General features: G+C 46.7%; 1 protein-coding gene across 1 annotated transcript in view; it reads left to right on the top strand.

Annotated features, from left to right (window-relative positions):
• Positions 1-1,767: 1,767 nt before the first annotated feature.
• The window catches only part of iars2 (isoleucyl-tRNA synthetase 2, mitochondrial), a 109,935-nt gene continuing 84,352 nt past the window's right edge, over positions 1,768-27,350 (top strand). The window contains exons 1-6 of the mRNA XM_085980988.1: positions 1,768-2,100; positions 11,187-11,306; positions 11,531-11,690; positions 13,791-13,939; positions 14,021-14,070; positions 14,160-14,269. Coding sequence (XP_085837114.1) covers positions 1,882-2,100; positions 11,187-11,306; positions 11,531-11,690; positions 13,791-13,939; positions 14,021-14,070; positions 14,160-14,269 — 808 coding nt within the window. The 5' untranslated portion in view covers positions 1,768-1,881. The remainder of the gene's footprint in view (positions 2,101-11,186; positions 11,307-11,530; positions 11,691-13,790; positions 13,940-14,020; positions 14,071-14,159; positions 14,270-27,350) is intronic.

The raw sequence follows: 27,350 nt of genomic DNA, 5'->3' as shown, positions 1-27,350 counted from the left end.
CCATGGGAACTGTTCCAGAATCTATAGAATTTTGGAAGAATCTATAGAATTTGGAAGGGGTCGGCCATTTAAGACCGAGATGAGGAGGAATTTCTTCACTCAGATGGTTGTGAATCTTTGGAATTCTCCACCCCAGAGGGCTGTGGATGCTGAGTCATTGAGTATATTCAAGGCTGAGATCGATAGATTTTTGGTCTCTAGGGGAATCAAGGGATATGGAGATCGGGCGGGAAAGTGGAGTTGAGGTCGATGATCAACCATGATCATATTGAATGGCAGAGCAGGCTCGAGGGGCCGTATGGCCTACTCCTGCTCTTATTTCTTATCGTCTTATGTTTGCGCCACTACAGCCTGGTCCACCTGATGACATCCCTGCTTGCGTCCTCCTGAGCAATGTGCAACCAGGCTGTGTTGATCTTATGGGGAGGTCTCTTCCGCCCATGGGAAGGGAAGAGGACCTCCCTCCATGCTGTGACTCCCTCTATAAGCATATGGAGGGAGTCATGGAAGAGCGTGGGTGCAGCTGTGCACTTCTGTGCAGTGCTTGTCAGTGTTTGCAGCACCTCAATGCTGCAGAACACTGACAGCAGAACTGTCAAAGTAAATTTGCGCATGGTCCCTTTAAGGAAACCGGCTTATGATGCGTCATCAAGTGACATCATCAGACCTACTTCCTTCAATTGGCTGGCAAACACATGGGGGGGCTTAACAAGCCCAGTCAACATAAAATTCTTTTTACAGAGCAGGATGGAGCCAGCAGCGGGGTTGCAACCCGCCACCGACCCCACTGGACCCACCTCAGAAGGCGAAATCGCGGCTTATGTACTTATAACTAACTGAGCCACCAGGAAGCTCATAATGACCTATTAATAGAAAGCGCTTTAAAAAAAATAAAACACACTTTTCCTGTAGCTGGTATAATAGGGTTGTCAACCCTCTAGAATTGTCCTGGAGTCGCCAGGAATTAAAGATTCATCTCCTGGACACTGCTGCGTGCAACCCAGGAGAAAAATCAAGGGGGCATTTAAAAAAAATTGTGTTTTTTCATTTTCATTTATTACTAATAAAAATATTGGAAATGGGAAAAATGCTGTTTGACAGTCAGGAATCATTCAATTGAGTAATGAAGAGTCTGTTCGCTTTCCCTGGAAAGGTGGTGCTGCACAAGGATGAACATGCCAATGGCAGGAGTGGAGGGGCGAGGCAATTGGACGCAGGAATTTATGTGATTACACCTCCACTAATGTATCTCACCAGAGTTGGTAACCCTAAGGTATAACCTGTTTTTCCTGGAACTGAGCCTACCGAAAATCGACCTGAGAGATAATAAAGTTGATTTTTAAAATCGCTGCACTGACTGACATGTAGAAAGTTTATGACCCGTGCACACAACATGCTCGGTCCTTACAACTCCTCACTCCTTAAGTTCTGAGGAAAGGTCATCGACCTGAAACGTTAACTCTGTTTCTCTCCCCACAGATGCTGCCTGACCTGCTGAGTATTTCCAGCATTTTCTGTTTTTAATGCTCACTCCTCAGGTGTGACATTTCCTCATTTATGTTTTGGCTTCAAACGCCAGCTGTTTTAGAGACAGTTAAAAAAAATAAACACCGTTCCAGGTGTTGACATTGGTTTGAAAATCATTGTTTTGTTGTGTGAACCTCGCTCTTGAAACAAGGGATGGAGGAGCTGCTGGAGGGGGCAGGGAGTGGGATGAGTTTGCGGTTTTGAAATGCGAGCTTTGAGCCTCGGCGGGCGCCGTGCTGCGGCTGGGCGGTACCCAAGGTGCTGTGCGGCGGAGCTTTAGTTGAAACCGAGCGACTCGGCTCGGCTTGACTGGACAGGCAGGAGCGCCGTGTCCGTGCTGAGCGGTCTGCCGCCATGATCTCAGCGCTGAGGGGCCGCTGTGGCCTCACACTGGCCGGCAAGTTGCGGGCCGCCGCCGCCGGCGGTGGGTGCCGGGTGTTGGTGGCTAGCGGGAGCTCGGGCCTGAGCCAGGGACGGAACAAGTTCAAGGAGACGGTGCTGCTGCCTCGCACCGACTTCCCCATGAGACTGAGCGGCAAGGAGCTGCCGGAGAAGGAGCTGCAGATCCAGCGGGTATGGTACAGGGCGGGGTCCAGCATAACCGGGGATGTTGGAAGGGGATTCACTCTGCAAAGCGAGGGGCCGCAAAGCAATGATAACCTCCCCTCCTCCAGCCTCGCCCCTCCCCTTCCCAGTCTCGCCCCTCCCCTCCAACCTCTCTCCCGGCCCCTCACGTGAAGATTCTGCAATTAAATAAACAGCTAGTATCAGTAATGGTGACCATGACCCTACTGAATTTTTGCAAAAACCCATCTAGTTCACTAATGTCCTTTCGGGAAGGAAATCAGCCATCCTTACCTGGTCTGGCCTATGTGACTCCAGACCCACAGCAGTGTGGTTGATGCTTAACTGCCCTCTGAAACGATCTAGCAAGCCACTCAATTGTAACAAACTGCCACAGAAAATAATAATTAAACCAGATGGATCACCAAGCATCTAACTAGGCACCGGACTTGTCCACGGCAAAGGGACACCAAGCCCAGTCAATCCTGCAAAGTCATTTTCACTAACATCTGGGGATTTGTGCCAAAATTGGGAGTTGTCCCAGAGGCTAGTCAAGCAACAGCCTAACATAGTCATACTTCGAGAATCATTCAGCCAATGTCCCAGACTCCTCCATCACCATCCCTGTCTCACCGGCAGGACAGACCCACCACTGGTGGTGGCACAGTGGTATACAGTCGCGAAGGAGTGGCCCTGGGAGTCCTCAACATTGACTCCGGAACCATGAAGTCTCAGGTCAAGTAAGGAAACCACCTGCTGATTACCACCTACCGCCCTCCCCTCAGCTGATGAATCAGTACTCCTCCATGTTGAACACCACTTGGAAGAAGCACCGAGAGTAGCAAGGGCACAGAATGTACTCAGTGGGGGACTTCAATGTCCATCACCAAGAGTGGCTCGGTTGCATCAGTACTGACTGAGCTGGCCTGCTCCTGAAGGACATAGATGCCAGAGTGGGCCTGCAGCAGATGGTGAGGGAACCAACACGAGGGGAAAAACCGATTTGACCTCGTCCTCACCAATCTACCTGTCGCAGATACATCTGTCCATGCGGTATTGGTTGGCGTGACCACCGCACAGTCCTTGTGGATACAAAGTCCCATCTTCACATTGAGGACACCCTCCATCGTGTTGTGTGGCATTACCACTGCTAAATGGAATAGATTCAGAACAAATCTAGCAGCTCAAAACTTCCATGAGGCACTGTGGGATATCAGCAGCAGCAGAATTTTATACCACTACAATTTGTAACCTCATGGCCTGGCATATCCCTCACTCTACCATTAATATCAAGCCAGGGGAGCAACCCTGGTTCAATGAAGAGTGTAGAAGAGCATGCCAGGAGAAGCACCAGGCCTACTGAAAAATGAGGTGCCAATTTGGTGAAGCTACAGCACAGGACTACATGCATGCTAAACAACGGAAGCAGCATGCTATAGACAGAGCTAAGCGATACCACAACCAATGGATCGGATTAGAGCAAAGCTCTGCAGTCCTGCCATAGCCAGTCGTGAATGGTGGTGGACAATTAAACAAATGGGAGGAGGCTCCATGAACATCCCCATCCTCAATGATGGCGGAGCCCAGCGCACGAGTGCAAAAGACAAGGCTGAAGCATTTGCAACCATCTTCAGCCAGAAGTGCCGAGTGGATGATCCATCTCGGCCCCCTCCTGAGGTCCCCACCATCACAGAAGCCAGTCTTCAGCTAATTCGATTCACTCCAAGTGATATCAAGAAACGGCTGAGTGTACTGGATACAGCAAAGGCTATGGGCTCGACAACATCATGTTTGTAGTGCTGATGACTTGTGCTCCAGAACTAACCGTGCCTCTAGCCAAGCTGTTCTACCTGACAAAGTGGAAAATTGTCATGGCCACAAAATGCAGGGTCAATCCAATCCAGCCAATTACCGCCCCATCAGTCTATTCTCAATCATCAGCAAAATGATGGAAGGTGTCATTGATAGTGCTATTAGGCAACACTTACTCAACCAATAACCTGTTCACCAATGCTCAGTTTGGGCTATGCCAGGACCACTTGGCTCCAGACCTCATTACAGACTCTGTGCAAACATGGACAAAAGAGCTGAAGTCTAGAGGTGAGAGTGACTGGCCTTGCCATCAAGGCAGCATTTGCCCGACTGGCATCAAGCAGTCCTAGTAAAATTGAGTCAATGGGGATGGTGGGGGGGACTCTCCATTGGTTGGAGTCATACCTAGCACAGAGGAAGGTGATTGGTGACCAATCATCTCAGCCCAGAACATTGCTGCAGGAGTTCCTCAGGGTCGTGTTCTGGGCCCAACCTCCTTCAGCTGCTTCATCAATGACCTTCACTCCATCATAAGGTCAGAAGTGGGGATGTTCGCTGATGATTGCGCAGTGTTCAGTTCCATTCGCAACTCGTCAGATAATGAAGCGGTCTGTGACCGCATGCAGCAAGACCTGGACAACATCCAGGCTTGGGCTGATAAGTGGCAAGTAACATTCGTGCCACACAAGTGCCAGGCAATGACCATCTCCAACAAGAGAGAGTCTCATCACCACCCTTTGACATTCAACGGGACTACCATCGCCGAATCCCCCACCATCAACATCCTGGGGGGATCACCACAGATCAGAAACCTAACTGGACCAGCCACACACATACTGTGATAACAAGAGCAGGTCAGAGGCTGGGTATTCTGCGGCAAGTGACTCGTCTCCTGACTCCCCAAAGCCTTTTCGCCATCTACAATACACCTGTCAGGAATGTGATGGAATACTCTTCACTTGCCTGGATGAGTGCAGCTCCAATAACACTCAGTAAGTTCGACGCCATCCAGGACAGAGCAGCCCGCTTGATTGGCACCCCATCCACCACTTTAAACATTCATGCCCTCCACCACCGGCGCACCATGGCTGCAGTGTGTACCATCTACAAGATGCACTGCAGCAACTCGCCAAGTTTTCTTTGACAGCACCTCCGAAACCCGCAACCTCTTCCACCCAGAAGGACAAGGACAACAGGTGCATGGGTACACCACCACCTCCAAGTCACATACCATCCTGACTTGGAAATATGTCGCTGTTCCTTCATCATTGCTGGGTCAAAATCCTGGAATTCCCTCCTTAACAACAGCGTGGGAGTACCTTCACCTCACGGACTGCAGTGGTTCAAGAAGGCGGCTCACCACCACCTTCTCGAGGGCAATTAGGGATGGACATAAATGCTGGCCTTGCCAGCGACGCCCACATCTCATGAATAAAACCCCACCCCCCCTCCCATCTCTCATCTTGCACTCTCACTCCCTGCCCCCCACCCCCATCTTTCATCCTGCACTCCCACCACCCCCACTCGCTCATCCTGCCCTCCCACCCTTGTGCTAGCACTCGCATCGCCCCCGCACTCCCACCTCACATCTGCCTAACCCAACTCCCATTCCATGACTGTTGGTCAGGTAGGAGAACAGACTAAAACTGAGAGTTGGTAGTGGTTAAGGCATAGAGTTGATGTGTAAGGTGACCCATGCTTGTGGATGCTGTTGCTAAGGGGTGGGATGTCAATCATGAATAAAGGAGAACAAGGATGGATGTGTCACACAAACTCAAGGAAAAACTGAGGAGTTGTTGGTGACTTTATTACTGTGGGCAGATTAGAGGGACTTAAAATGAGTGGTTAACAAAGTTTGTGTGCTGGTAGTGGCATTGATGCATTTGACTTTGGAGGGGAAAGGCAGTTTGAGAACATGGCAGTTTGAAAACATCGAGGAGGCTTTTCAAGGAATGGTTGGTGACAGCAGTTTTGAAGATGGTGGCAATGATGCCAGAAGATAGAGAAAGGTTGATGGTCAGTAAGCCAAGGGCCAAAAGATAAGGGAATTTAATTTTCCTCTGAATTGTTCAGTGCTATTTCATCGGTTATTGTATTTGCAAATAATGATAAACGCTCTGTTTCTGTGCTTCCAGCCATATAAGGAACATTTGTGGGGCAAAAAGCTAAACTTTTTTCAAGATTTGTATTGTGTGTGTGTGTGTGTGTGTGTGTATATTATATATACACACACACACAGGAATTATAATGGAAATACAATAATAAGGACTAAATTATGTCTAAAAAGTCAACTAACCCACTTCACATAAAAACACTTGATCTCGACTCCAGTGTGCCATGCCGTGGAGAAATGACTAAGAACATAAGAACATAAGAAATAGGAGCAGGAGTAGGCCAATCGGCCCCTCGAGCCTGCTCCGCCATTCAATAAGATCATGGCTGATCTGATCCTAACCGCCAATCCACTATCACTGAACCATCTCCTGAATCTAACAGAATTAGACACACGAAATAGGAGCAGGAGCAGGCTACACGGCCCCTGGGCCCGCTCCGCTACCCACAGGGCCATGACCGATCCGAACCTAGACTCATGTCCAAATTCCTGCCTGCTCCCCATAACCCTTTATTCCCTTTACTTCTAGGAAACTGTCTATATCTGTTTTTAAATTTATGTAATGATGTAGCTTCTACAGCTTTTTGGGGCAGCATATTCCATGGACCTACCACCCTCTGAGTGAAGTAGTTCCTCCTCATCTCAGTTTTGAAAGAGCAGCCCCTTATTCTAAGACTATGCCCCCTAGTTCTAGTTTCACCCATCATCGGGAACATCCTCCCCACATCCACCCGATCCAACCCCTTCACAATCTTATATGTTTCAATAAGATCGCCTCTCATTCTTCTGAACTCCAATGAGTAGAGTCCCAATCTACTCAACCTCTCCTCATATGTCCATCCCCTCATCCCCGGGATTAACCGAGTGAACCTTCTTTGTACAGACTCGAGAGCAAGTATGTCTTAAGTATGGACACCAAAACTGTATGCAGTATTCCAGGTGCGGTCTCACCAATACCTTGTACAACTGAAGCAATACCTCCCTATTTTTATATTCTATCCCCCTAGCAATGAAAGCCAACATTCCATTGGCCTTCTTAATCACTTGCTGCACCTGCATACTAACCTTTTGAGTTTCGTGCACCAGGACCCCCAGATCCCTTTGTACTTCAGTACTTTCCAGTTTCTTGCCATTAAGATAATAACTTGCTCTACGATTTTTCCTGCCAAAGTGTATAACCTCTCACTTTCCAGTATTGTATTCTATCTGCCAAATCTCTGCCCACTTACTTAGCCTGTCTATGTCCCCTTGCAGGTTTTTTATGTCCTCCTCACTCACTACTTTACCTCCCATCTTAGTATCATCTGCAAACTTTGATATGTTACACTCGGTCCCCTCCTCCAAATCATTAATATAGATTGTAAAGAGTTGGGGACCCAGCACTGACCCCTGTGGAACACCACTAGTTACTGATTGCCAGTCTGAGAATGAACCATTTATCCCAACTCTCTGCCTTCTGTTAGATAGCCAATCCTCTATCCATGCCAGAATATTACCCCAATCCCGTGATTTTTTATCTTAAGCAATAATCTTTTGTGTGGCACCTTGTCAAATGCCTTTTGGAAGTCTAAATACACTACGTCCACTGGTTCCCCTTTATCCACCCTATATGTTACTTCCTCAAAGAACTCCAGCAAATTTGTCAAACATGACTTCCCCTTCATAAAACCATGCTGACTTTGTCCTATTAAATTATGATTATCCAAATGTCCTGTTACTGTCTCCTTAATAATGGACTCCAATATTTTACCTACCACAGATGTTAGGCTAACCGGTCTATAGTTTCCAGCCTTCTGTCTACTGCCGATTTTAAATAAGGGCGCTACATTAGCAGTTTTCCAGTCTGCCGGGACCTTGGCCGAGTCCAGGGAGTTTTGGAAAATTATTACCAATGCATCCACAATCCCTACCGCCACTTCCCTCAAGACCCTAGGATGTAAGCCATCAGGTCCAGGTGATTTATCCGCCTTGAGTCCCATTATTTTACCGAGTACCACTTCCTTAGTGATTTTGATCGTGTTTAGCTCCTCCCCCCCTATAGCCCCCTGTTTGTCCAGTGTTGGGATATTCTTAGTGTCTTCTACTGTAAAGACTGATACAAAATATTCATTGTGTTTTTGCCATCTCCATATTTCCCACCATTAATTTCCCGGTCTCATCTTCTAAGGGACCAACATTTACTTTAGCCACCCTTTTTCTTTTTATATAACTATAAAAACTCTTACTATCTTTTTATATTTATTGCTAATTTACTTTCATAATCTATCTTCCCTTTCTTAATCAATCTTTTTGTTATTTTTTGCTGTCTTTTAAAGTGTTCCCAATCCTCTATCCTCCCACTAGATTTGGCTACCTTATATGCCCTTGTTTTTAGTCGAATACTATCCTTAATTTCTTTACTTAGCCACAGATGGCTGTCTTTTCTTTTACACCCTTTTCTTCTCAGTGGAATATATTTTTTTTGGAAGTTGTAAAATAACTCCTTAAATGTACACCACTGATCATGTATCGTCTTACCCTTTAATCTATTTTCCCAATCCACTCTACTCAATTCCGCTCTCATATCTTCATAGTCTCCTTTATTCAAGCTTAGCACGCTTGTTTGAGATCCAACCTTCTCACCCTCTAATTGAATATGGAATTCAACCATGTTATGGTCACTCATTCCAAGGGGATCCTTTACTAGGACATTTTTAATTAATCCTGTCTCGTTACACAGGACCAGATCTAAGGTTGCTTGCCCCCTGGTCGGTTCAGTTACATACTGCTCAAGAAACTCATCCCTAATACACTCAATGAACTCATCCTCAAGGCAGCCCTGCCCAATTTGATTTGTCCAATTAATATGATAGTTAAAATCCCCCATAATTATAGATGCTCCCTTATTACAAGCCTCAACTATTTCCTGATTGATACTCCGTCCAACAGAGTTGCAACTGTTCGGAGGCCTATAGACTACGCCCACTAGTGGTTTTTTTCCCCTTATTATTCCTTACCTCCACCCAAACTGTTTCATTATCCTGATCTTTTAACCCAATATCATTTCTCTGTATTACAGTGATTCCTTCCTTTATTAACATAGCCACCCCACCTCCCCTTCCTTCCTGCCTGTCCTTCCTGATCGTGAAATAACCTGGTATGCTTAATTCCCAGGCATTGTCACCCTGCAGCCATGTTTCTGTAATGGCCACAAGATCATACCCATATGTAGTTATTTGTGCCATTAACTCGTCTATTTTGTTACGAATGCTACGTGCATTCAGATAGAGAACTTTCAAATATGTTTTGTGACACTTAGTTCCTGCTTTTGCCCTTTTTATTACTTTACCTTTTACTCCATACCTTCTGCCCCTTCCTGACACGCTCTGGTTTTTAATTTCCCTACTGCTACCTAAGTCTATGATCTTCTCTGTTGTCATTTTTATTATTTGCTCTCTAGGAACCTCCCCCCCACTAGTTAGTTTAAAGCCCTCTCTACAGCCCTAGTTATATGATCCGCCAGGACTCTAGTCCCAGCACTGGCCAAGTGAAGCCCATCCCAACGGAACAGCTCCTTCCTGCCCCAGTACTGGTGCCAGTGTCCCAGGAAGCAAAACTCATTTCTCCCACACCAGTCTTTGAGCCACGCATTTAACTCTCTAATTTTATTTGTCCTAGCCAAATTCGCTCGTGGCTCAGGTAATAATCCAGAGATTATTACCCTTGAGGTTCTGTTTTTTAATTTGACCCCTAGCTGCTCATACTCCTTTAACAGAACCAGCTTCCTAGTCCTATCTACGTCGTTTGTACCAACATGGACCACGACAACTGGATCCACCCCCTCCCACTGCAAGTTTCTTTCCAGCCCAGAGGAGATGTCCTTAACCCTGGCACCGGGTAGGCAACACAGCCTTCGGGACTCTTGCTCTCGGCTGCAGAGAACTCTATCTATCCCCCTAATAATACTATCCCCTACCACTACAACGTTTCTATTTACTCCCCCCTCTTGAATGGCCCCCCATTCCACGGTGCTGTGGCCAGGTTGCTCATCCTCCCTGCAGTCCCTGCTCCTGTCCCCACAGGGAGTAAGAACCTCGAACCTGTTGGTCAAGAGCAATGGCTGCGGCTCCTCCAGCTGTACCTCCTGGATCCCCGTACCTGCCTCACTCCTGGTCACACCGTCCTGTCCCTGACCATGGGCTACATCTGAATTACTTAACTTAATAGGTGTGACCACATCCTGATACACAGAGTCCAGGTACTTCTCCCCCTCCCTGATGTGTCGCAGTGTCTGAAGCTCAGACTCCAGCTCATCAACACGGAGCTGGAGTTCCTGTAGCAGCAGACACTTGTCACAGACGTAATCACCGTGAGCCTCAATGGGGTTCACCGGCTCCCACATCTCGCAACAGTAACACATCACCTGCTCCATTCTATGTAATTAATTAAATTTTTTATTGTTAGTTATGGACACCCTCTGCCTGATTTTAGATGCTAGTATCCCCTTCAATTAACTGGATTTAAATTAAATCAATTCCTCTAGTTACACCAGTTAAATGGTTTACCAACAGTCACTCTGCACCAGAAAGGCCTTGGTACACCACAGCAACCTTAAAAACTATAAACCACAGACTTAAAGTTTTAAAACGAGAGAAATACTCCAACCAATCACCTACCTGTTTTGTGGTGACGTCACACCTTGAATACTTTTTACCTCTCTCCTTGCCTGAGATTGGAGATTGTTGAGGCCTACTTGAGCCTCTGGGGCCTCTTGTAGTCGCTCTGCCGCGCTGCTCCGCCTCCACCCGCTGCCGATGCTGCACTGAGGCCTACCTGAGCCTCTGGGGCCTCTTGTAGTTGCTCTGCCGTGCTGCTCCGCCTCCACCCGCTGCCGATGCCGCACTGAGGCCTAACTGAGCCTCTGGGGCCTCTTGTAGTCGCTCTGCCGCGCTGTTCTGCCTCCATCCGCTGCCGATGCCGCACTGAGGCCTACCTGAGCCTCTGGGAACTAGTGGTGTGGTATGTTTGCAAAGTGACAAAACAGTGCAGAATTCCTTTCCTCATGTTTAGCCATTCTGTTAAACAGTTCCTCTTTTGTCCCCTTTACTTTTTGAGTTGATAACGGGTAGTAAATTGACAAGATATTGTAAGCTAGTGACACCTTGACATATTTCTTGTTTTTTTTTTATAGGATTGTGGTTTTTCAGAGCTATACTCTTGGCAAAGAAACAGGAAAGGAAAGGAGTTTTGTGTTCATGATGGACCACCTTATGCTAATGGTGACCCTCATGTTGGTCATGCCTTAAATAAAGTAAGTTCATATTTTCTTAAGTGCTCTCTAAATGCATACATTTATTTTGACAATTATATATTTAGGCTCAGTTAAATACTGTGGTCAGTTTTACAGATCACTTGGATAATTAATGTATTGTGCCTGATGGTGTAATTTTAATATACATATTATGTAAGTGAAATAAACTTGTGTCTCATTCTATTTCATGACTTAGTGTTATTTTCTGATTTCCCTAACTGCAGATACTAAAGGATATCACTAATAGGTTTCAGATGATGAGAGGTTCCAGAGTTCACTTTGTACCAGGCTGGGATTGTCATGGGTTGCCTATTGAGCTCAAAGCATTGGCAGAATGTGGTGAAGAAGCTGAAACACTTTCTCCTGTAGAGATCAGACAAAAAGGTAATTTTCTTGATGATGATGCCATCGACATCAGCTAATTCTATTACAGGAAACTTTGGTTTATCCGGAGGTTGTATGTCCGGAAACCTCGATCTAACGGCAGAAATCAGCAGCCATTTTGTTAGGTTTTTTTATCTTCTCCTAGCATTTTTTTAAACAATCAGTCTCTGGAAAGCCTCTCTGAAGCTGTTGCTAAGCTACAGAGACGCTTCCAAGGTACGGGCCGACTGTTTACAAGCTGTTGCTAAGCAATAGTGTTTGTTGTCAGATACGGAGATGAAAACCTCCGTATCCTTCAACATTAGCGCTGGTCTGTCCGGAAGTTTTCATAGATCGGCATCACGTCGGTGCCGGATATCGCAAAGTTTCCTGTCCTTGAATGCTGTGTTGTCTTGTTATTTACCAGTGCTGTGAGCCATTAGAACAACTTTTTGAAACCATTTGAAGCTAGTAACTGCCCTGTAAAACTAACTTCAACTGTGGTCAGCTTTAGCAGGAGGATATGTGAATTTTGTCTTGATCACACTTGGTGTGTTTGGAGGTTTTTTTGAGTTTTACTCTGCTACAAATTGTTAATGCATTGACTTTTACTCTTGTTGACTCAGGATTTTAGTTATATATTCTTTGTTACTCGTGATGGCATAAGATTGAAAGAACTGGTGTGAAGTACAAAAATCCAACTCACCCATGGCTTATTATTTAATTTTCTTGCCAGTTTTCCTCCTTCTCCTCAAGGTATTGACTCCTTCCTGTGATACAGTTCAACAGGTATGGCAGGTCGGCCTCTGGTATTTTGCCCAATTGTGAAACTTGACTGTTGGTGTTGGCTGGTTATTTCATCCGTGGTGGTATCGGAGCCAAGCCCAATGCTTTCCTCATCAGTGTGCATACATGCAGTTCCAGCAGAATTCTCTGGCTAGTGATTGGAAGCGTGAACTCTGTTTTTCATCAGCCCCGAGCCCAACTGTGACCCCAACCCTCCACCTGAGATTAGCGAATAACCAAGATCAGGGAAGGACCCTTTTTCCTTATCTGCATGGCTTAACTGTTCGCTGTTGATCCTTTAGGGGAACCCCAACGCAGAAATGGTTGCTCCATGATACAACATGTACATTGCCAGATGAGTGTTAAAGCTGTAATGTAATGGAGAAGTTTCCTTATCAGTTTTCAAAATCTAAATTATGCCCTCAATTGGTATTTGCTCTTGAGAAGACTGATTTATTAGTTCTGACAATTTGAATATGACATCAGCTATTATGATGGTGGTGCAAGTAAAAAAAATGGAGGGGGTGGTAGAATTGGACCTGCGGCAAACTGAAAGCTAGATTGAATAAAAACAGTTACACTGCAGTCACTCCTGCATTCCATTTTTATTTTTAAGCAACAAAACGCTTTTTTTGTTATTTGTTCCTGGGATGTGGGCGTCACTGGCAAGGCCAGCATTTATTGGCCATCCCTAATGGTCTGACTTGACTTAATTACAGGAAACTTTCTGGTATCCGGCACTGACGGGACCGAGCTGGTGCCGTCCCATCAAAACTGCCGTAGAAACCAGCGCCAGTGTTAAAACATACAGAGCTACTGAGCTCCGTCTGAAGCAACAAACCCTGTTGCTTAGCAACAGCTTCAAAACAGTTGGTGCAGCTTGCAAGCGTCTCTGTAGCTAAGCAACAGCTTCAGCTAGACGCTTGCAGAGCCTGACTGGAGAAAAAAAGCGACGAAAAGTAAAAAAACGTATCTACACCGACTCCTGAATTTTGCCGGTGGATAGAGCTTTCCGGACATTTAACCTCCGGTTAAACGAAAGTTTCCTGTAAATACAAGTGTTAAGAGGGATCTTGGCTGGAACAATAACATATGGCAACTTCATCGCTGCAAAAATGAAAACCGCTCTTGCAACAATGCTAAAATTATAGTTTAAATGCATCGTTACTTTCAGCTTTTCTTGTATAGAGGGAACGCTCCCCCCCCCCCCCCCCCCCACCATGTCATTATTGACATTAGAAAGTTGCCATGTGGCGAATTGCAGGTGGAGAATTGCAGGAGACCTACACACCCTTACATATTACTTAAAACATTTTATACTTTTTTGTCTTCCAGCCAGAGAATTCGCAGAAAAAACAATTGAACGCCAACGAGCAGCATTCATCCGATGGGGCGTGATGGCAGATTGGGATAACTGTTATTACACTTTTGACAAACAATATGAAGCCAAACAGTTACAAGTTTTTCACACAATGCTTGACAAGGTATTTTACTATTTTTGCCTATTTCATATATTGTGCAATGCTTGACAAGATTCTAATAACTTTCCTTCTCTTTGCCTTAAGGGTTATATTTATCAAGACTACAAACCTGTATTTTGGTCTCCTTCCACAAGGTTTGTAATTTATTTCATTGGAAGTCACTTTGAATTTTAAGTTATTTTGGATTTGACGAAATGATAAAGTTTGTCATTTATCTATGCAGGACAGCCCTGGCTGAAGCTGAGCTCGAGTACAATCAGCAGCATATTAGTCGATCCGTATATGTCAAGTTTCCTCTTGTAAAAAGCCCCTCCAAATTGGCTTCAGCAACAGGTACAGTGCCGGTTGTAAATTTATGATTGATACTGAGTTTAAAGCTTTGATTCAGGTACGGCATGGTGCTGCAGCTTATTGAAGCACCAGAGTGTTAAGTCTGAATGTAAAAAATGTAGGTAGAAGGGAGAGTCATTGTTGGGTAATTGCTTTTCTGACACATTATTGTCTTCTATGTAAAGGAATATTTATTGACGGACGAAATGTTTAAATCATTACTAATGTCACGGATGAATAGCCTGACACCACTCATAAGAACGTAAGAAGTAAGAGCAGGAGTAGGCCATACGGCCCCTCGAGCCTGCTCCGCCATTCAATAAGATCACGGCTGATCATCGACCTCAACTCCACTTTCCCGCCAGATCTCCATATCCCTTGATTCCCCCTAGAGTCCAAAAATCTGTCTATCTCAGCCTTGCATATACTCAATTTGGCACTCACAGCCCTCTGGGGCAGAGAATTCCAAAGATTCACAACCCTCTGAGTGAAGAAATTCCTCCTCATCTCATCTCCTTAAATGTCCTACCCCTTATCCTGAGACTATGCCCCCTAGTTCTAGACACTCCAGCCAGGGGAAACAACCTCTCAGCATCTACCCTGTCAATCCCCTTCAGAATCTTGTATGTTTCAATGAGATCACCTCTCATTCTTCTAAACTCCAGAGAGTATAGGCCCATTCTACACAATCTCTCCTCATAGGACAGCCCTCTCATCCCAGGAATCAATCTAGTGAACCTTTGTTGCACCGCCTCCAAGGCAAGTATATCCTTCCTTAGATAAGGAGACCAAAACTGTGCACAGTAGTCCAGGTGTGGTCTCACCAAGGCCCTGTACAATTGTAGCAAGACTTCCTTACTCTTATACTCCAACCCCCTTGCAATAAAGACCAACATGCCATTTGCCTTCCTTATTGCCTGCTGTACCTGCATGCTAGCTTTCCGTGTTTCTTGCACGAGGACACCCAAATCTCTCTCAACACCAACATTTGAAAGTTTCTCGCCATTTAAAAAATATTCTGTGGCCTAGAAATTGGGTTGAGGCGCCAAGTTTGCCTGGGCGCTGATTTTTGCGCAGCGTTCGGAGCATTAACGAACGTCAGAAATTCAGTTTTAGCGCCCCTAGAGGGAGACTGGGCGAGGCTCGAGGCGCTCCGCGCCCCTCTTGGGCGCTGAAACTGAATATTGCAGCGCAACGTGCCGCAGCACCACACGCTGTGGCAAGGCACGCTGCGGAACTGCAGGCCTTCCTCCCACTGTTAAGGGGGAGGGACCTGCAACAGCGTGATCCCCGATCGCGAGTGCCGGCGAAAGAGCCCGGCACCGAGGAGAAGTGCTGGGCTCTCGGGAAACAGCCGGCAGTGCCACGGGGTGGGGGGGGGGGGGGGGAGGGAAAGAGTCAGGGGGACGGAGGTGCTGCCAGGCGGCCGCCCTGCACCTCCACCTTAACTTGCACCACTGGCAGCACAGCAAGGCCCCGTGAACCGGGCGCGGGTAACGAACAGCGCTACAGCGGCGTTCGCGACCAAATATCGCAATCGGGGCGCTAATGGGGCGCTGCGCACACCGATGACGTCATCGGTGACGGCGCAGCGGAACAGGCTAACGCCACCATTAGCGCCCCCACTGAATATAGTGGGAGGCGCGGCCAGTGGTGCTACAGCCACTGACTGCCCTCTTTAGGCGCTAATAGGTGGCGCTACATACCCAATTTCTCCCCCTCTGTTTCTATTCTTCCTACCAAAGTGAATAACCTCACATTTCCCTACATTATACTCCATCTGCCACCTTACTGCCCACTCATTTAGTCTATCTAAATCCCTATGCAGACTCTGTGTTCTCCTCACAGCTTATTGTCCCACCTAGCTTTGTATCATCAGCAAACTTGGATACATTACACTCGGTCCCTTCATCTAGGTCATTAATATAGATTGTAAATAGTTGAGGCCCCAACACTGATCCTTACGGCACCCCACTAGTTATAGCCTGCCAAACTGAAAAAGATCTGTTTATGCCTACTCTCTGTTTTCTGTCCATTAACCAATCCTCTATCCATGCTACTATAGTACCCCCAACCCCATGAGCCTTAATCTTGTGTAATAACCTTTTATGTAGCACCTTATTGAATGTCTTTTGGAAATCCAAATATACTACATCCACTGGTTCCCCTTTATCTGCCCTGCTAGTTACATCCTCAAAAAACTCTAATAAATTTGTCAAACATGATTTCCCTTTCATAAAACCATGTTGACTCTGCCTAATCATGTTATGATCTTCTAAGTGACTTGATACCACTTCCTTAACAATGAATTCCAGCATTTTCCCGACGACTGATGTCAGGCTAACTGGCCTGTAGTTCCTTGTATTTTTTTTCTCTCCCTCCATTCTTGAATAGTGGTGTTACATTTGTGACTTTCCAATCCGCTGGGACCATTCTAGAATCTAGGGAATTTTGGAAGATGAGAACCAATGCATCCACTATCTCTTCAGCCACCTCTTTTAGAACCCTAGGATGTAGGCCGTCGGGTCCAGGGGATTTGTCGGCTTTTAGTCCCATTAGTTTCTCTAGTATTTTTTCTCTACTTATATTAATTACATTAAGTTCCTCACCCTCATTAGACACTTGGTTCCCCACCATTTGTGGTATGCCTTTTTTGTCTTCTACTGTGAAGACAGATACAAAATATTTGTTTAACGTTTCTGCCATTTCCTTATTCCCCATAATAATTTCTCCTGTCTCAGCCTCTAAGGGACCAACGTTTACTTTTGCTACTCTTTTCCTTTTCACATACTTGTAGAAACTCTTACAATCTGCTTTTATATTTCTTGCTAGTTTTCTCTCCTACTTTTTCCCTTTTTATCAATTTTTTGGTCAACCTTTGCTGGTTTCTGAAACTCTCCCAATCCTCAGGCTTACTATTATTCTTTGCAACATTATAAACGTCTTTCAATCTAATGCTATCCTTAACTTCTTTAGTTAACTACGGTTGGATCACTTTTCCCGTGGAGTTTTTGTTTCTCAATGGAATGTATTTTTGTTGAGAATTATGAAATATTTCTTTAAATGCTAGCCACTGCTTATCTACCGCCATACCTTTTTAAATCTATTTTTCCAATCTACTTTAGCCAACTCTCCCCTCATACCTATGTAATTGACTTTATTTAAGTTTAAGACTCTAGTTTAGGACTTAGGCAAGTCACTCTCAAAATTAACATGAAATTCTATCATATTATGATCACTCTGTCCCAGAGGATCCTTTACTATATGATTGCTAAATAACCCTGTCTCATTACACAATACAAGATATAAAATAGCCTGTTCCCTGGTTGGTTCCATGACATATTGTTCTGGGAAACTGTCCCGAATGCATTCCATGAACTCGTCCTCCAGACTAGTTTTGCCAATTTGTTTTGTCCAGTCTATATGAAGATTAAAGTCCCCCAAGATTATTGCATTACCTTTGTTGCAAGCTCCTACTATTTCTTGATTAATATTCTGTCCAACGGTATAGCTACTGTTAGGGGGCCTATATACTATGCCTATCAGTGTTTTCTGCCCCTTGTTCCTTATCTCCACCCATACTGATTCTACTTCCTGATCTTCTGAGCCGAGATCCTTTCTCACTACTGTCCTTATGTCATCCTTTATTATCAGGGCTACTCCCCCCATCTTTTCCATTTTGCCTGTCTTTTCGAAATGTCAAGTACCCTGGAACATTTAGTTCCCAACCTTGCAGCCATGTCTTTGTAATGGCTATTCGATCAAACCCATTTATCTCTATTTGTGCCACTAGTTCGTCTATCTTGTTACGAATGCTTCGTGCATTCAGATAAAGAGCCTTTAATTAATTTTTTTTACCATTATTCCCTGCTTTGACCTTATTCACTGCTGCCATTAAACTCTCTGTCCCTTCCTGGCACACTGCTTATTTTTACCCAAATCGCTACACTACTCTGTTGCCTTGACCTTTCTCTTTAGATTTCTAAATTTGCCCTCACCTGACATCTGCCCCCCACCCCTTTTTTTAATTTAAAGCCCTATCTACAGCCCTACTTATTCGATTCACCAGGACGCTGGTCCCAGCCCGGTTTAAGTGGAGCCCGTCTCGACGGAACAGCTCCCTCTTTCCCCAGCACTGGTGCCAGTGCCCCATGAATTGAAACACCTTTTTCCCACGCCACTCTTTGAGCCATGCATTTAACACTCTGATCTGCTTGACCCAATGCCAATTTGCGCGAGGCTCAGATAATAATCCAGAGATTATTACCCTTGTGGTTCTGCTTATTAATTTAGACCCTAGCTCCTCAAACTCCCTCAGCAGAACCTCATTGTTAGTTCTACCTATGTCGTTGGTTCCTACATGGACCACAACAACTGGATCCTGCCGCTCCCATTCCAAGTTCTTCTCCAGCCGCGAGGAGATATCCTTAACCCTGGCACCGGGCAGGCAACACAGCCTTCGGGACTCTTTCGCGGCTGCAGAGAGCAGTATCTATCCCCCTGACTATACTGTCCCCTATTACTACCACATTCCTTCCTTCTCCCCGCCACTTGGATGGCCCCCTGTACCACAGTGCCATGGTCAGTTTGCCCATTCTCCCTGCAGTCCTTTTCCTCATCCATACAGGTAGAAAGTACCTCGTACCTGTTGGACAAGGTCCAGGGCTGAGGCTCCTCCATCACTACATCCTGGGTCCCCATACCTTCCTGACTCGCAGTCACACCCTCCTGTCCCTGACCACTGACATACTCTAAAGTACTACTTAACCGAAAGGGTGTGACTGCCTCCTGGAACAAAGTGTCCAGGTAACTCTCCCCCTCCCTGATGCATCGCAATGTCTGCAGCTCGTACTCCAGCTCAACATTTCAGAGCCAAAGTTCCTCGAGTTGCAGACACTTACAGCAGATGTGGTTGCTCGGGATCGTGATGCTCTTCACAGACTCCCACATGCTGCAGTTACGACACACCACATGCCCTGCCATCTCTAACCTTGTTTTATTTATTAATTAATTAGTTAAAGATTTTATTAAATCGATATTTTAGGTTTATTGTTTGATTTTTATTTAGTTTAAGTTATTAATTTAATAAGTACTAGCAAGTTACAGTTTCTCAGCTCTTAATTTAACCCTCTTCACTAACTTAGAGAGCAAAAAGAGCTGTATTACTCACCAACCAATCACCTACCTGCTCTCCTGTGACGTCACTCTTTGTTGTTTTTGAATCGGTGCCTCGTGCTGCCGCTGCTTTAATTGAGCTCCGCTCTTGGGCCACGCTTTATCCTCTCGCCACTGCTTTAATTCAGCTCCCCTCTCGCCGCTGCCGCTGCTTTAATTAAGCTCCGCTCTCAGACTGCTCTTTTTCCTCTCGCCGCTGCTTTAATTCAGCTCCGCTCTCGGGCCATTCTTTATCCTCTCGCCGCTGCTTTAATTCAGCTCCGCTCTCAGGCCGCTCTTTATCCTCTCGCCGCTGCCGCTGCTTTAATTGAGCTCCACTCTCGGGCCGCTCTTTTTCCTCTCGCCGCTGCTTTAATTCGGCTCCGCTCTCGGGCCGCTCTTTATCCTCTCGCTGCTGCTTTAATTTAGGTCTGTTCTCTGGCCGCTCTTTATCCTCTCCTCGCTTCCGCTGCTTTAATTCAGCTCCGCTCGCGGGCCGTTCTTTATCCTCTCTTCGCTTCCGCTGCTTTAATTCAGCTCCGCTCTCGGGCCGTTCTTTATCCTCTCGCCGCTGCCACTGTTTTAATTCAGGTCCGCTCTCAGGCCGCTCTTTATCCTCTCGCCGCTGCTTTAATTCAGGTCCGCTCTTTATCATAGAAGAAACATAGAAGGTAGGAGCAGGAGTAGGCCATTCGGCCCCTCGAGCCTGCTCCGCCATTCAGTGAGATCATGGCTGATCATCCAAATTCAGTACCCTGTCCCTGCTTTCTCCCCATATCCCTTTAGCCTTAAGAAATATATCCAACTCCTTCTTGAATATATTTAATGACTTGGCCTCTACTGCCTTCTGTGGTAGAGAATTCCACAGGTTCACCACTCTCTGGGTGAAGAAATTCCTCCTCATCTCAGTCCTAAATGGCTTACCCTTTATCCTTAGACTGTGACCCCTGGTTCTGGACTCCCTGACCATCGGGAACATCCTTCCTGCATCTAGTCTGTCCAGTCCTGTCAGAATTTTATAAGTTTCAATGAGATCCCCTCTCATTCTTCTAAACTCCGAGTATAAGCCCAATCGACCCAATCTCTCCTCGTACGTCATTCCTGCCATCCCAGGTATCAGCCTGGTGAATCTTCGCTGCACTCCTTCCATGGCAAGAACATCCTTCCTCAGATAAGGTGACCAAAACTGCACACAATACTCAAGATGTGGTCTCACCAAGGCCCTGTACAACTGCAGCAAGACATCCTTGTTCCTGTACTCGAACCCTCTCGCTACGAAGGCCAACATGCACAAGGACACCCAGGTCTCGTTGCACTTCCCCTTCTCCCAATCTATTGCCATTCAGATAATAATCTGCCTTCCTGTTTTTGACACCAAAGTGGATAACCTCACATTTATCCACGTTATATTGCATCTGCCATGCTTCTGCCCAATCACCCAACCTGTCCAAATCATACTGGAGTTTCTCAGCATCCTCCTCGCAGCACACACGCCCACCCAGCTTGGTGTCATCTGCAAACTTGGAGATATTACATCTAGTTCCCTCGTCTATCATTAATATATATTGGCCCAGAAATTCGTGTCGGAGGCTTCCCGCGGGTGCAAGCCCCCGACCTACACTTACCTAGCGCGCCGGCAGTTGAGGCCTGGGCCTGCGTGGATTTCCTGTCTGTGGCCCGGTCCAGCTCCCGGCGCGCTGTGCTTGCGTGATCCAGCAGCATACTTAGTGCGATGTGTCGGCTGGGATCACGTGAGCACTGGGCAACCAATCGGAGGAGGGAAAAGTCCATTCATGAGTTTGACAGAAAGAACTGTCAAACTCATGAAAACTCCGGGCGCCCAAAACAGTACTTAACCTTAAAATAAATTTGAAAAAAAATCACACTATTTAAATCAAATATAAATAACATTAAATAACTATTTTAAACAATAATTTAAATTTTTGAAAAAAATAATTTTATAAAAAATCGGGGCTAAAAATACACTTAGCTTACTGTAAAGTATTTAAAAATAATAAACCTGTGGAAAAAATGTTCTAATTTTAATTAATTGACCACTTACCTTTTAAAATGAAGTCCTTACGCCTGGTTTTTAAATGTGCAAAAAGTAGAGGCCTTCACGCACGGGCAAACCTGTTTTTAAAAAAAAAGGAAGTTCAACGCACACGCGCAGACTCCTGCGCGCACGTGTTCGACCTCTGAACCCCTTGGTTCAGAGGATCGGAAATGCCGGTTTCCCGCGCATGCGTAGTGCATGCAAGAAACCGGCACTTCCATTGGGTCCACGCGTGAGTACGGACGGAGTACTCACGCGTTGGGACCCGAATTTCTGGGCCATTGTGAATAGCTGGGGTCCTAGGACCGATCCCTGCGGTACCCCACTAGTCACTGCCTGCCACTCGGAAAAAGACCCATTTATTCCAACTCTTTGCTTTCTGTCTGCCAACCAGTTCTCTATCCAAGTCAATACCTTGCCCCCAATCCCATGTGCCTTAACTTTACATGCTAATCTCTTATGCGGGACCTTATCGAAAGCCTTTTGAAAGTCCAAATACACCACATCCACTGGTTCTCCCTTATCCTACCAGTTACACCCTGAAAAAATTCCAGTAGATTAGTCAAGCACGATTTACCTTTTGTAAATCCATGTTGACTTTGTCCGATCCTGTCACTGTTTTCCAAGTGCTCTGCTATTACATCTTTTATAATGGACTCTAGCATTTTCCCCACTACCGATGTCAGGCTTACCGGTCTGTAATTCCCCGTTTTCTCTCTACCACCTTTTTTGAATAGTGGGGGTAACGTTAGCTGTCCTCCAATCCATGGTTACTGTTCCAGATTCTATCGAATGTTGGAAGATGATCAACAATGCATCTACTATTTCTAGGGCCACTTCCTTAAGTACCCTATGATGTAGATTATCAGGCCTTGGGGATTTATCGGCCTTCAATCCCGTCAATTTCCCTAACGCCATTTCCCTACAAATACTGATTTCTTTCAATTCCTCCCTTTCATCAGACCCTATATTCCCCGACATCTCTGGGAGGTTATTTGTGTCCTCCTTTGTGAAGACAGAACCAAAATATGTCTTTAATTGGTCTGCCATTTCTTTGTTCCCCATTATAAATTCTCCTGATTCTGACTGCAAGGGACCTACGCTTGACTTCACCAATCTTTTTCTCTTCACATATCTATAAAAGCTTTTACAGTCAGTTTTTATGTTCCCTGAAAGCTTACTCTCATACTCTATTTTCCCCTTCTTAATTAATCCCTTTGTCCTCCTTTGTTGAATCCTAAACTGCTCCCAATCCTCAGATTTACTGCTTTTTCTGGCCAATATATATGTTCTCTCCTTGGATCTTATGCTATCCCTAATTTCCCTTGTTAGCCACGGTTGAGTCACCTTTGTTTTATTTTTATGCCAAACTGGGATGAACAAATTCTGTAGTTCATTCATGCGGTCTTTGAATGTTTGTCATTGCCTATCCACCGTCAACCCTTTGAGTGACATTCCCCAATCAATCCTACCCAACTTGCGCCTCATACCATCGTACTTTCTTTTATTTAAATTCAGGACCCTAGTCTCTGAGTCAACTACTTCATTCTCCATCTTAATGAAGAATTCGATCATATTATGATCGCTCCGACCCAAGGGGCCTCGTACAACAAGATTGCTAATTAATCCTTTCTCATTACATAATACCCAGTGTTCTGCCCTCGCAACGCGATTCTATGCAGAGCTAGACAGATAGCGAACAACTCGATATCTTCCAATAAAATCACAAGGCTTGACTTTTCTTGTAACGCTTTACTGAACGATTCTAATTGTAAAACTGAAATACAACACAGAAATGGAAGCACACATTAGTATACAGGCGCATAACTGATATGTATACACAGATTTAGGTACGCCTGAGCAACACAGTACATTTAGTAAACTGGGAGGCATTCTCTTTAAATTAGCCCTGTACATAGTGTATCAAAATACAGCTACTAGTTAATCAGCTAGGCAGAGAAAAGTTACAACTAAACATTTTCTACAACATACAGTGCACATTAATCATCTATAGCATTCTAGAATACTTACAGACAAACAATTTCCAAGACTCAAGCATGGGGACAATACAACTGCCCGGAACCTGTGCTGCTGTAGGAGCACCGTGGTGTAGGTCTGTGTCCCAGCGAGGACTCCACGAGGACTACGTAGCAGTCCTGTGGGGAGCGTGATGACCTCATCACGCTCGGTAGCGTTGTCCGCGCTTGGGGCGTCACGTGATGCGCGTGGTCGCGTTTCTGGCCGTGGAGGCCGAAGTCGGGAGCGGGAGCTGGAGGCCAGGCTGAGCCGATGCTTGCCGCGGGAGCGGAAGATCGCGTCGTTCCCGGCGGCTGGTAGATGCGGCCGAAGACGCTAGGCCGGGCTGTGCCGGCAGCCTTTCTGGAAGGCCGAGTCGGGCCGGCAGCCGCCTCACGCACGTCACGTCGTACGTGCCGTGACGTCAGCGCGCTACGTTGTACGTGACGTGACGTCAGCACGCTAAGGCGCGTCTTAAAGGGGCAATGGCCCTAAAAGGTAAGTTAAAGGGGCAACGGCCCCAACAGGTAGGTTATACATATATAAGTAAGTTAAATACATACAGTGAGGTTAAGTTAGAGGGAGAGGCAGCACACTCCCCGCTTGGTACAATTCCATTTGTACCACTACAGATACAAAATAACCTGGAGAAAACGTCCTTTGGCTGCCACACGCTCAGAGTCCGTTCTCTAGATTTCTTCGGAAAGGAGGACTACGATCTCTGAGACTGGCCTCGGAAACACCTTGACAAGTCTCTTCCTTGACGGTCTTCACCTCCACCTTGCGGACCCTCTTGTCCCTGCTCGGCAGAGTTTTGACGGCCAGTCCCACTGACCGTTCGTTTGTGTGCTTGGCTGTCTTTCAGCAAGACGACATCTCTCACTTTGACATTCGGCTTGTCTTCTGTCCATTTCCTACGGCTCTGTAGGGTGGGCAAATACTCTCCTCCCCATCTCTTCCAAGAAGTGTCTGCACGACACTGTACTTGCTTCCACTGCTTCCCGTGCAGCTCGGCCATGTCGAAGTTTCCAGAGGGAGCTGAAATAGCACTCATCTTTTGAGTCAGGAGCATCGCTGGGGTGGGGACTGCAGGCGTGTCTGGGTCGGTGGACCCCGGCACCAGGGTTCTCCTGAGCGAGCAGAGGCGCCCCGCAGCCTGCTCCCCGCTACTCTGAAGACGGCGTCCAGGAGGGCGAAACGGCAGGGGTGCCGCCCAGCTGTGTCTATCGTCCTTGGACCTTTCAAGCACTGAGCATCCTAGGCCATCTGTGCTCACAGTGGGGCCTGCCTCTTCCTCACAGGCAGAGGAGGTTGACCTATGATGCTGCGTCATGTCGTCGTAGTCCTCCTTTACCTGGATCCTGTTTGGGCATGGGCTGAGACAGGATGTGCGACCGTTGCACGACACGTTTGCTTTATAGACGCTGACATCCGCTGGTTTGTGGACTGTTCCCAGGCAAACTCCACCCACGAGGACCCATCCCAAGTCGAGCCGCTGCGCATAGGGAGCATCGTGGGGCCCGTTGATGTGCTCACGTACCTTGTGCACCCTTAAGATGTCTCTTCCCAAGAGTAGGAGGATTGGAGCGTCCGGGTCCACAGCTGGAATCTTATTGGCAATTGGCTGTAGGTGGGGCTGATGGCGTGCGACCTCTGGGGAGGGGATTTCCGTCCTGTCCTCTGGCATCATGTCGCACTCAATCAAGGTGGGGAGGGGAAGCTGTAGTTTCCCATCCATGGACTCGATCATGAAGTTCCCGACTCTCCTACCCGTAGTATCTGTTGTCCCTGCACAGGTTTTTAGCGTGTACGGAGCGGTGCTGGCCTTGACGTCGAAGAGATTGAAGAATTCCGTCTTTGCTAGGGACTTGTTGCTTTGCTCGTCGAGCACTGCATACATTTTGATTGCCTTCTCCTTTCTCCCTGCAGGATATGCTTTAACCAAGCAGATTTTGGAGCATGAGCGTGGGCTGCTTGCATTTCCGCAAACCTCTGTACACTTGGAGGTGACTGAAGATGTGTTTTCGCTTTGCTCCCCGCTATCCTCTTTGTCAACCGCGGCGCTCTCGGTGGTTGACGGAGGAGGACCTGGATGCAGGGCTGCTATGTGTTTTTCGCTGTTGCACTCAAGGCACTTGATTGTCGCCTTGCAGTCTTTTGCCATGTGCGTAGTCGACCCACAACACCTGAAGCAGATGCGGTTCTCTTTCAGGTATGACGTGCGCTCATCAATGGGCTTGTCTCTAAAGCTTCGACACTTTTTGAGTGGGTGGGGCTTCTTGTGTATAGGACACTGACGATCTGGGTCATCCACTTCATTCCCAGCAGAACTGGATTGGTTGACTGAGGGTTCGGCTGGAACCTCTGTTTTGTGCACACTCACAGAGGCTTTGTTGCTGTCCTTTGTGGGTTTCTCTGTTCTCGAAGGAGCGTAACTGCTGGAGGTGGAGAAAGCGAAACTTGGATCATTCCTCACCCTTGCCTGTTGTTGGACAAACCTGGAGAAGAGAGAGAAGGGGGGAAATGCCACTCCATTTTCCTCCTTGTACTTGGATCCCTTAGCTATCCATTTCTCTTGAAGATTGTGGGGGAGCTTTTCCACTATTGGGTTTACCCCGCGAGCCGTATCCAAATACGAGAGGCCGGTCAGGTAACCTTCTCCCTTGGCACACTCCAGTTCGAGGAGAATGTCGCCCAGTTCTCTGAGCTCGACATTATCCTTGTTGGCTAGCTTCGGGAAGTCCTCAAGCTTCTTGAGCAGTGCGTGTTCGATGACTTCTGGTGTCCCATAACAGTCGTTGAGACGTTGCCAAACCAGGTGGAGGCCTGCTGTGGGATTGAGGACGTGCGCTGAGCGAATTCTCTTCGCCTGCCTTGACGACTCGGCTCCGAGCCACTTTGTCATCAAGTCTAGTTCTTCTCTGGCTGACAGATTCAAGTCCTTGGTGGTACTCAGGAAGGATGCTCTCCATGACCAATAATTTTCAGGACGGTCATCGAATTCTAGGAGGCCTGAACTTAACAATTCTCGGCGAGTAAGGTACCTGGCGAAGTCTTGTGCGCCTTGCGGCTCGGGCGAGGACTGCTTAGCTGGATTGGCCGAGTGTTGTGGAGGTCTCTGCAGGTGAGTCTTACTCGTTTCTTCTCTTTTGAGCTCAGTGTCTCCGAAAACGGGCCGTTTGTTGCTGGGGTGAGTAGCTAGTTCTACGTCGAGATACCTGAATGTTTCCTTTGAGAACACTTTGGAGTGTTGTTGGACATACTCATTTGTACGTTGCACTGGACTGAGGGGCTGTTCCAGGTCATATGTTTCCTGGCTGGGCTCCCCGCGTTCGCTCTCCTCATCTTCTTCATAAGCTGCGGCTTCGGCTTTAGCGGCAGCGGCAGCTCTCTGGCTTTGGAGAATGTGGAGAATGGCAGCGATATCAGCTCTCTGCTTTACCAGGTCGGCTTTCTGCTTCATCGCACTAGCTTCGAGGTCAGCTCTCTGCTTCATCACACTAGCGTCGAGGTCGGCTCTCTGCTTCATGAGGTCAGCTTCTTTTTCAGCGAAGGACAATTGCGCTTGGGTGGCCTTTGCCTTGGCACGTGCTTTGGCGGCTGTAGAAGCTGTCGATGACGACGGTCTGCTGGACCGCCGAGATGTTCTAGAGGCTGCTTTAGAGGACTGTGACTTGGCCTCGTTTGCTGGGAGAGGCTCATTCTTCTCGATTGGCTGGTCGACTTCCTCTAGAGTATATTGTTTTCCTGAGCGTAGACTCATGGTAGCTGAGTGGTATCTTCCTGCGCTTGAGCCCGCTGTGCTGCTGTCTTTTTACTGTTCTGCCCTCGCAACGCGATTCTATGCAGAGCTAGACA

The sequence above is a fragment of the Somniosus microcephalus genome, chromosome 3 (genome assembly GCF_052327205.1).
Source record: "Somniosus microcephalus isolate GS21.2 chromosome 3, FLI_Smic_1.0, whole genome shotgun sequence".
NCBI classification, from domain to species: domain Eukaryota; kingdom Metazoa; phylum Chordata; class Chondrichthyes; order Squaliformes; family Somniosidae; genus Somniosus; species Somniosus microcephalus.
This window is presented reverse-complemented; position numbering and strand designations above follow the sequence as displayed.